This window comes from Abramis brama (genome assembly GCF_963993115.1).
Source record: "Abramis brama genome assembly, chromosome: 12".
Classification (NCBI taxonomy): domain Eukaryota; kingdom Metazoa; phylum Chordata; class Actinopteri; order Cypriniformes; family Leuciscidae; genus Abramis; species Abramis brama.
In genome coordinates this window covers 12,343,814-12,354,652 of record NC_139974.1, presented here as the reverse complement: position 1 = coordinate 12,354,652, position 10,839 = coordinate 12,343,814, and the positions used below count along the sequence as shown (strand labels likewise).

Sequence of the window (10,839 nt, the reverse complement as noted above, 5' to 3'; positions counted from 1 at the left end):
TCCGGTAGTTCTAGTGTTAAAGTCTTTACTTTACTGTGTTAGATTAAAGTGTCCTCCCACTGAGAGAAAGAACATGTTATCTGGATGTTTTGGGAAGAGTCTCCTGTTGATAGTTAGAGCCCGACCAAATCCAACCTTGAAGAAGCTGTGTGTGTGTGTGTGTGTGTGTGTGTGTGTGTGTGTGTGTGTGTGTGTGTGTGTGTTAGTAATCTTGGTTACAGGTTAAGGAACAAGTGGCATTATTGGAGATTGACTTGTTTTCTTTGATATGTTGGCACCTAGACACACAGTCTTGTAACCTTAGAGGACTACTCTTACATAAGTCAGGGTCCTGGTGGCAGCCGTACAGACTATGGAGATGTGCTACTGCCTATCAGTCCATGTGTGGAAAATCACTACGTTTATCTATTTCTTATCCCAGAATTATTCAACCTGAAGCAAGGACGTATAGACCTTGGTGAAGGGTATAACTGCTGTGATCTTTGTAACTGTAAGCGGGGCGGCCTACAAACTCCTGTGTGAGTCTTGAAGCTGACTTCTGCTGATGAAACTGCAAACTATCTTCAGTAAAACTTCTCTTTATTATAATTCTGACTCTTGTCTTAAATTGACTGCACTCCTGACTCTGGGTCTTAATTAATCATATCTGGTCCTTGGGTCATTAACTGTAAATCCCCTAACAGGTGGAGGATGCGGGCAATCATTCCTCTGTGACATCCCTGGCTAATCAACAAATAAGGTAGTAAGATTTTATTATTTTAATAGGACTGTCTGGGTGGAAGAGGTTGAGAGAAGGGAGAGTGATAATGCTTGACACTCTTAAGTGGGAGTAGAAGGGCCTGTAGAGATTACGTCACGAAGATGGGCCGTGCTATATCCCGACGAGGGTAGGGCACTTAAAAGTTGGACACTTTTGAGTGGGAGCACGAAAAGCCTGACACAGGCCGTGCTGTAAGTGTAGGCACCCCCACTAGCAGAGTGTAGTAACACGGTTGGACACTTTTTGGGTGGGAGCATGGGTAGCCTGTCATGAGTACGTCTCGGACAGGCCGTGCTGGAGGTGTAGGTACCCCCACTAGCGGAGTGTAGTAACGCGATTGTTGTAGGCCTAAACAATTCTAAGTGTATCTTTGCGAACCTGACTATCGATCTCTCCCATTTCGGATAGGGGTACACCGAACTTAGTGATTCAGACAGGTAGGGATTTAGGTAAATAAAATAATAGAAATAGGGTTGTTTGCCATCAGGAACAATCCTGAGAAAAATAAAAATTGTGACCCAAATTGGCGTGGACCAGTTTATGTAACTGTGATTTTGGAGTATACTTTACAGTTTCATCACGCAGAAGCCAAGCTGTTCAAAGATCACCGCCTCCATCTCTGCTGTTATAACTTCAGGTGAGTTTGAACCGTGACTAAGATATGGCTGACGAATTGAGTAACTTGATCAGTAACCCGATCAGTAACCCAATCAACCCAACGCTGTAAGCAGCTCTGCTCTGAAGCTCTCACTTCATTTGGGTAGTCAGGATTTTTATTATGATTGACAAACAACAACTTGTCTGGCTACAAAAAAAGAAAGAACCTGAAAAATTGAATTATATATATATATACACATATATAAACTGTGTAAATATCATGGTGTTTATGATTAAAGACAATGTCTGTATTTAGTATCTGTGTAGTGACTGCGGGTCTAGCCCATGCTAGGAATACAGCAACAGTGCTTGCTTATTTAGCACGGCTTCCAGAGAATAAATATGTACTTGTTTTGTAATCAGTTTAGTCGATGATAAAACCAAATTAGCAAAAATGAACAACAGCTGTGTTATGTCAAAATGTTCTGGAGATAAATAATGTGCTATGTGGGATATTTTAATCATGTTAAGTCTTTGAAGGAAAAAATATATTGTCTGTTTTATCAAAATTATAACCTGACAGGGGAGCATGGGTCAGAAATCTAATATTTTGAAGCAGCCTCTATGGAAACACCAGATGTGGCGGTATTGGACGGTATTGGATTCTGGAATCCACTGCTGCTTGAGTGATTATAATCAAGTTATTAATCATTATCATGAGTCTTGAAGCTGACTTCTGCCTGATGAAACTGCAAACTATCTTCAGTAAAAAAAATGTCTTTAATTTATTATAATTCTGTCTTCTGTCTTAAATTGACTGCACTTCTGACTCCGGGTCTTAATTAATCATACCTTGGGTCTTTAACTGTAAATCCCCTAACAACAAGTAATGTAATTCATAGGAATAAAGTCATGTATTTGACTACACAGCTGTGAATGTCAATCACACATCCCCAATAGTTAACCCAAATATGAAAATTCTGTCATTAATTACTCACCCTCATGTCGTTCATCTCGATCGCTTTATATGATGAACAGATTGAATTTAGGCTTAATTCACATATAAACATTGATCAGCAAACAGAAACAGAAGCCCAACCGAACCTTCATCATATAAAGCGATCATGTTTCTTCAGAAATGTTGGACTAAACCACTCAATTCATATAGTTTTACGATCTCTTTATGAACTTTTTGAAGTGTCAAAGTGTCAGTTGCGTTGATATCAATGGGAGGACAGAAAGCTTCTAGATTTCATCAAAAAGATCTTTATTTGTGTTCCGACGATGAACGAAAGTCTTACGGTTTGGAACGACATGATGGTTGAGTAATTGATGACAGAATTTTCATTTTGTGATGAGCTATCTCTTTAAATACATCTGGGTTCTCTATAGCTTGTTGCCTGGTTCATTCACCTACATTGATAGATTTTTTTTAGATCATAATTTAATCCACATGTAATTTTTCTTCATGTGTGAACTATATCGAAAAACTGATTCAGTAATTCGATTTGGGAATGGGAAACATTGGGTTTATTGCATTTTAAACTATAGGTATGCCTGCGTGTATCCATGCTGTGGCCCCTGTCAAAGCAACCATGCAACTCAGCATTTTGCATTGACCGCTGCACTAAAGCAATCCATTGAATATGTGCAGCTACAGAACAGTCTACTCTTCAAACAAAAGAAGGACCATTGACATCATGCATACACACAGTGAAAAGTCAGACACACCAGGGCCCCTGCCCTAACCAGTTCAAGTGTATTTGTTTCAGAGACAGAGGAGGTAGCGTTTAAAGGATTTTGCCACCATCAACAAAAAAGGGCAACAGAGGTTGTCCATTTCTCTTTTGCCTCTTAACATCTCTCCCTCCCTCTCCACTCTCTCACTCCCTCTTTCCCCAGAGGATAAGCAAAGAGGGATTTGCCTCAGAAGCAACAAGGTAAGCGATGAAAAACTTGCATGTTTTTTTGTATATTTCTGTAAATATCCTTAATATTTGATTCGGTGATTGAGATGTCAATGCAGTGTGAATGGAACTTGTTATTTTATGATGAGCATGTCCATTACGTTACATTACAGAAATTTCGGTCACACTCTCGCTTTCGGTCAGGTTCTCACTAACTAACTATTAACTATGACTTTTGCCTCAATAAACTCCTAATAATTGCTTATAAATAGTTAGTATTTAATAATATTAGTTATATTAATATAGTATTTAGTAATAGGTAGTTGTTAAGATTAGGTATTGGGCAGGATTAAGGAATGTAGAATATGGTCATGCAGAATAAGGCATTATTATGTGCTTTGCAAGTACTAATAAACAGCTAATATCCTAGTAATAAGCATGTTATAGTTAATAGTGAGAATTGGACCCTAAACAAAAGTGTTACCGAAATTTCTTGACTATCTAACCTGGAATATCATAAAGTTCATATGTCTCAATGGGACAGGTTTCTTTTTTCAATATAATGAAGTATAATGAGAAGGCCATAGCATCTGTATTATTAAGCTCCCAGTGAGAAGAAAAATAACGAATGAAATGACATAAGTATAAAGAAAATCAGTAACACTTACAATAAGGTTCATTAGTTAACATTAGTTAATAACTAATGTTAACTAATGAACCTTATTGTAAGTGTTACTGATTTTCTTTATACTTATGTCATTTCATTCGTTATTTTTCTTTGCACTGGGAGCTTAATAATACAGATGCTATATGGCCTTCTCATTATTAACTAACATGAACTAACCATGGACAATCCATTTGTTACTATTTGTTAATCTTTGTTAATGTTAGTTAATAAAATACAGCCGTTCATTGTTTGTTCATGTTAGTTCACAGTGCATTAACGTTAACAAGATTTTAATAAAGTATTAGTAAATGTTGAAATTAACATTAACAAAGATTAATAAATGCTGTATAAGTGCAGTACATTATTAGTTCATGCTAACTAATGTAGTTAACTAATGTTAACTAACTAAAGGTTTTTACCTTACAACATGAGTTAACTACATTAGTTAACATGAACCATGAAGAAAACTGCTACAGCATTTATTATTCTTACTAATACATTTTTAAGATAAAAAATTCTGTTAGTATTAGTTAATGCACTGTGTACTATGAACGTTTTTTATTGACTGACACTAACAAAGATTAAATAATGCAGTACAAATATATTCCTTATTGTTAGTTCATATTAGTCAATGCATTGGCGAATGTTAATAAATGAGATCTTATTGTAAAGTGTTACTAAAATCTTGTTTTTAAGCACTAAAAATTATTGTGAAGCTTGAGTAATGCTAATTTGAAAAATTTATTTAAAAAATTGAGCGTTTAAATTGAGTAACTGACACCGTAAAAAAAAGTACAATCAACTTGGATATTTAAGTAATTTCAACTTAAATCACATTAAACTGACTTAATTAGATGAATCTTGTATAAAATTGTTTTTGTGCCACTTTGTGTGCCATTTATGAATGTGTGTACAGTATAAGCATCTGTATATGAAAAATCGAAACTTTTTCATGACTCATTTCTCATATCTCTTTAGTGTATATCTCCTTCCTGCATAGTCCCAGCGTGTGTCAGGATGTACAGCTTTATGGGCGGCGGCCTGTTCTGTGCCATTGTGGGGAACATCCTAATAGTGGTCTCCACGGCAACAGATTATTGGATGCAGTATCGCCTCTCAGGCAGCTATGCCCATCAAGGCCTGTGGAGGTACTGCATGGCCAACAAGTGCTACATGCAGACAGCAAGTATAGGTAATCTAATTTTATTCATGCAAACCCCAGAAATATATTTTTGTGTGTCTATGATATGCGCTATTGCTATTTTTAAAGTCCCCTATAACATTATACAAGAATTTTGGCACCTGCATTTGAGCTTTGAGACCATTTTTTGCCTGTAGATGGCAGTGGTTTATTCTTTTTGCTATGCAGAGCTCCTTAGACTGGTTTGTGTTGAACATTCGTATTCTGAACAGGCGCACCAAAGTGGTCTAATAAGATGGGATCTGAGATTACAGGAGCTGTACTGTGGGTCGTTCAAGGTGATTGCGCAGGGACAGTTTTTTAAAGATCAAATGAGAAAAATCAAACAAACAGTGACAAGAATTGGTTGGGATTTGGGGGGATGATAATACGAGGATGATACCCTTCTTTAGGATTGTTTTGAGAACATTTCTTGTCTCTTTCCTCAGCATATTGGAATGCCACACGGGCATTCATGATCCTCTCAGGAATAGCGTGCTTTGCGGGCATCATGGCAGGCATCCTCTCGTTTGCCCATTTTTCTGCCTTTGAGAGATTCAGTCGTTCCTTTGCTGCAGGAATCATGTTTTTCATCTCCAGTAAGTCATAAACATATGCATATTTAAATGTGAATAAAAGGTCAAGGTCAAATATTTATGGTATTACTCTTCCTCTATACATTTTTTTAACCCATCGCTTTGTTCACACCCAGCCATGTTTGTGCTGCTGGCTATGGCGATCTACACTGGCGTAACCCTAAGCTTCCTGGGCAAGCGTTTCGGAGACTGGCGCTTCTCCTGGTCCTACATACTAGGATGGGTGGCCATGCTCATGACCTTCTTTGCAGGTGATAGAAAACCTCATAGACTGCTATTTAACGGGCAAAGGTTGACCCAGAGAAGCTTCTCAAATGGTAGAACAGAGGGAGTGTTAAAAGTTATGCAATTTTCTACTGGTGCATAATGGAAAGAATCAAGGAAATGTGCTTTGATATGCCTCAGGATGTGGTTGAAAGACCTTATAGATCTCATGATGAAATTCTATACCAAAACCATGCAGAACAAACTCATGAATAAATGGGTAAAACTTTACAAAAAGGTTTAACATTAGTTAGGCCTATAGGTTAACATGAACTAATAACGAACTGCACTTCTACAGCATTTATTAATCTTTTGTTAATATTAATTTCAACATTTACTATACATAATTAAAATCAAAAGTTGTATTTGTTAACATTAGCTAATGCACCATGAAGTAACATGAACAACCAATGAACAGCTGGATTCAAATATAGTAACAAATGTATTGTTTCATGTTAGTTAATACATTAACTAATGTTAATAATTGAGACCTTATTGTAAAGTGTTACCAAAAATGCATTAAATACGAAATAAATGAATCATCCTCATCACTTTTACACACATCTTTATGGTTAGCACAATAAAAATGTGAATGCTCTCTTTATTAAGTCCCATTAATGGTTAAAAGTAGCAAAAGAGCTAAGTAAATCTCTTAATCTATTTATTTCATTTTTTAGGTCTCGAAGAAATACTCACACTTGTTTGCATGTTTGTGATTTGGAAATTGTCTGTTGCAGGGATATTCTACATGTGTGCTCACAGAATGTATGAATCCAGAAGAGTGGTTGGAAGTCGCTAACCTGAAGCAATTAAAACTGCAAGCAGCAGAAAGTTTTGGCCCGGAAATCATCAGGACCTTCATCAGATCTATGAGGATTGCTTAACGTTAGGCCTTAAAACACTAAACTTCAAAAATACACCATCTCAATAGCCTAAAACAGCATTAAAGGACTTGCAAATATATTTGTATAATTCTGCACAGATAAATATACCAGTTTTCACAAATGTTTATTTCACTTTTCATAATTTTTTTCAATAAAAAAATCTACATCAAATCAAATAATTTTCTGTGTTTAAGTTTCTCTCTTGATATATTGCATTGGAATATATTTATGACCTCACATAAATACTTGCTAGTTATCATGTTTAGAGCATCTGTCCATGCTGTTAGAAGTTACAGATTGCACATGCATGTAGTTATGTAACTACTGTATTTGTTTTGCAATATAGTTTCACCTTTAGTCATGCAGCTTCTTTGCGTTTAAGCATTTATTTCACCATGTGAATGTATCAGACTTATGTTTCTGACAGTTTCACACTTGCAGCTTAATTACATAGTCAGCAAGTGGGGTGCATCCTGTGTTAAACACTGTGCATATGTGAGAGAAAAAGAAGAAAAAAGAGATTTAAACAGGATAAACACATTTTATATCATATTTTTATATCGTGTTTGTATTTATTTAAATTTTTTTCGGCAATTATTCAGTTTTAACAAAGCTTTACTTTCATATTGTCAGCACTTTTTTTTTTTTAAATGCACAGAAAGTAATATATAAATGCAGTGCCTCATAATTATTTGTTTTTTATTCATAGAAATGAACTAGGGTCCTTCCTGTTCTGAACAATTCTTTAAATAAAACATTTTACCAAGGAAGGTCAAAAAAGTAGAAGTGGGTTTCAAATACTTAAAAATGCAATTCATTTCCTCCTTTGTGGTATTTCTGAAGAAGGCCACATGTTCTAAAGTAAGATTCAAAAATAGTGAAAAACTGACAACTTTAAAAACTCAGTTGTGCCGTTAGGACTTAAAAGTTTTGGAGAAATGTTTGTGTATGTAACATTTTATTACAAGAAACATGAATTGGGAGAACATTGATGACAGATAACAGATGTTAATTCAGTCCCCACAACAACAACAAAATGTTCCTGTTTAGGTTATGTTATGCAAGAAACAAATGAATTCCCCCAATTGTTGTCCTAACTAGTCAAACACATTTGAACAAAGAATTTCAAATTGAACAATATTCCTGAAATGTTGTTTAATAATGTAATAGTTAATAATGTAAAAGCAAAGTAATGGTACTAATTATTAAGACAACAGTTGAGAAACTTAAATCTGAATGCATCATATTATAGTTTTAACTTTTGTCAATAATTCTTTAATTGTATACAGTAGGTTAAATACTTTTAAGTACAGCTCCTTTTTGTATGGGGAAAGGCTTATATTTCCAATCTGACAATATAATGGTAAATTAACTTTGCTTATTTGGATCTGGGTTCATTTTGTAAATATATGATTTTCATTTTGTAAATATATGTCTTTAGATTGAAACTGCAGAGGACGCAATGCAGGCAGCAAAGAACAATTTTAACGCTATAGATCTCATCTAAAAACTAAAACCATAAAAAGCATTTCATATGGAAATTCAATAGGCAGCTTTTTTCTGGTATATACATTTTATTTCTATTTTTTCAAAATGCCAAACTGGATAAGGAAAAAGTTTGCTTTAAACAAATTTCCCTTAAACATTCGTCATACGCTCATTGCCTGCAGTCTTTGAAAAAGAATTACAGCTTTCGTTCCTTAAGCGTTCCTGGGACTGCAAAAAGTGACTTTCCTCCATAAGAGCTCTATGAAAAATCCCTGACAGGTTTTGGTTACATTGTTGTCTAACATCCAGTCCCATGCAGAAGTACAGCACTGGGTTAACACAGCTGTTGAAATAGGCTAAGTTTGAAGCCAAACTCCATCCTATATATACTGACGTGTTGTCGTTATGCACCAATTTGACCAGTCCTAGAAAGTGGTAGGGGGCCCAACATAGGAAAAAGGCACAGACCAATACAGCAAGAATCCGCAGAGGCCTTGATTTGCCAGAGAGCCGTGTTCTGCGTATCCCAACAGCAGCTAGTATGTAACTAATAAGGATGACCAGGAAGGGCAACAGGAATCCACAGATGAAACGAATGAGGTAGTAGACATACTCTACTCTTCCTTTCTCCTGTAAATGAAATCACAAATTCATATTCACATATTTTCTATAGTACATGCAGATGTGAGTAAAAAATAATTTTAGGCAAATTTAAGGCAGACACTCTGACCTTCAGTGAGCATTGGCTGAAGTTGTTCTTGCCAAGGAAGACATGTCGGTACACAAAGAACGGTGAACTAAAGATCACCGCCCCAATCCAAACTCCAACACTGACCACACGAGCTGCACATAACGTCCGTCGTTTCCTGGTGAACACTGGGCGGCAAATGCAAAGCGCTCGATCCACACTGATGACAGCCAGAAGGAAAACACTGCAGAACATGTTGGCGTACTTGAAGAAACCATTGAACTTGCAGACAAACTCTCCAAAAGGCCAGAGGTCAAAGAAAAGATCTCTGATAAGTGGAGTGACTCGTGTCAGGCAGAAGATCAGGTCAGCAACTGCGAGGTTGACCAACCACACATTAGTAACACTGGGCTTCATCCGGAAGCTGGCAACCCAGATGACCACAGAGTTCCCGGTGGTGCCGAAGAGAATGATGATGGAGTGGAAGACAATGTTGACTGTTTTTATAATGGCCTCAGGGTCCACTGTAGTGTTCTTATGGTGGTTTGAGACAGAGTGGGCATAATGGAGAAGTGTTGTATTGGAAGTCATTCTACAGCCAAGAGAGATAAAACCATTAATGTTTCTTCAGGTTTCTGTTTACCAATAGATCTGTTCATTCATGTCGTCAATTTGTAAGCCAACTAGGGAGACTACTTTACCACAAGAAAAATGCTCAAAGATATATTTCATATCACTATAAATTTTCATAATCATAGAAGATGCACCATAATCTGTCAGACAAAATAAAACCCTTTCGTGATTGTTAATGTCAGGGTTCTGTCACTTCTGTTTTTTTTATTTTTACATATATATATATATATATTTTGACAGAGCTCTGACACTCCTGTTTTGTCTTGTCTTTGTCTGAGCGTGCGGTATCAAGCGTGCTCGAGCCGTGTGCTCACTTGTAATATCTTACCATGTGCCTCTTTTACTAACTCTATTATATGGTGGTTATCAGTGTATTACACAGGTATGAAACAGATTTTATTTAAACGGAATATGAACATTGTATCAGTTAATTAAAAAATGTTTTTACCATAAGATTAAGTTCAGTCCTCTAAAACCTAAAATATTCTGGCAACCACAGCTAATGTATTTTTACAGAAAATTACACAGGTTTATTGTTTACAGTGTACAAACATTTAGGATTTCATAAATGTCTTCTTTAGTCACAATTATGTTGTAAAACATTGCTTCAGATAAAAAATGTTTGGTAACAATTTTCTTAAAGCCTTTATGTATAAATGTATTATAAACATTTTTAATGCATTTATTATTCCTTGAAATTCCCCTTATCTCTGTAACCACAGTTATAATATATTATAATAGCCTACATTGTTCAACTTTATAAAGTATAATACATTAAAACACATGACAAACAACCAGTTTCAGATGTAACAAAGAATGGGCAAATATTAAAATGCATTTTAACTTTGGTTACAATTATTATATATTATGAAACAATATAATTCACTACAGAGTACATTATGAATACATTTATAATGCATTGTGCATAAAGGCTTTAAGTAAAGTGTTACCAGTTATTAAAGAAATTGGAGGCAGTATACAGTAGATTAATAAAGAATACAATTTGACATTTTCAGAATTTATATATATATATATATATATATATATATATATATATGTATATAATTCTTTCTTGAAAGTGTCAAATTTCATTATATTCATTCATTTTCAAATTTTATTAATTATATATTGCATGGCCTGGAAAATAAATAAATGAAAAATTAAGAAATAAATAC

General features: G+C 35.3%; 2 protein-coding genes across 3 annotated transcripts; one reads left to right on the top strand and one right to left on the bottom strand.

The window, feature by feature from the left end:
• Positions 1 to 3,153: 3,153 nt before the first annotated feature.
• lim2.4 (lens intrinsic membrane protein 2.4) lies at positions 3,154 to 7,034 on the top strand. Of its 2 annotated transcripts, XM_084131166.1 has the most exons (6): positions 3,154 to 3,297; positions 4,910 to 5,123; positions 5,345 to 5,410; positions 5,561 to 5,710; positions 5,824 to 5,958; positions 6,709 to 7,034. In XM_084131166.1, exons 2-6 carry the CDS (start codon positions 4,949 to 4,951, stop codon positions 6,768 to 6,770), a joined length of 588 nt encoding a protein of 195 aa, XP_083987292.1. In that variant the 5' UTR covers positions 3,154 to 3,297; positions 4,910 to 4,948; the 3' UTR covers positions 6,771 to 7,034. The 2 variants fall into 2 exon arrangements, with proteins under 2 accessions (XP_083987292.1, XP_083987293.1); XM_084131167.1 differs by lacking the exon at positions 5,345 to 5,410.
• Positions 7,035 to 8,493: 1,459 nt separating this feature from the next.
• LOC311093819 (fMet-Leu-Phe receptor-like) lies at positions 8,494 to 9,622 on the bottom strand (the record flags this gene model as incomplete). The annotated part of the gene is made up of 2 exons (XM_084131413.1): positions 8,494 to 8,973; positions 9,074 to 9,622. 2 exons carry the CDS (start codon positions 9,620 to 9,622, stop codon positions 8,494 to 8,496), a joined length of 1,029 nt encoding a protein of 342 aa, XP_083987539.1.
• Between the last annotated feature and the right edge of the window lie 1,217 nt (positions 9,623 to 10,839).

Coding starts and splice junctions, on each gene's coding strand:
- lim2.4 (XM_084131166.1), top strand. CDS start 4,949: ATGTACAGCTTTATGGGCGGCGGCCTGTTCTGTGCCATTGTGGGGAAC. Junction 5,411..5,560: donor TGTACTGTGGGTCGTTCAAG/GTGATTGCGCAG, acceptor CTCTTTCCTCAG/CATATTGGAATGCCACACGG. Junction 5,711..5,823: donor AATCATGTTTTTCATCTCCA/GTAAGTCATAAA, acceptor GTTCACACCCAG/CCATGTTTGTGCTGCTGGCT.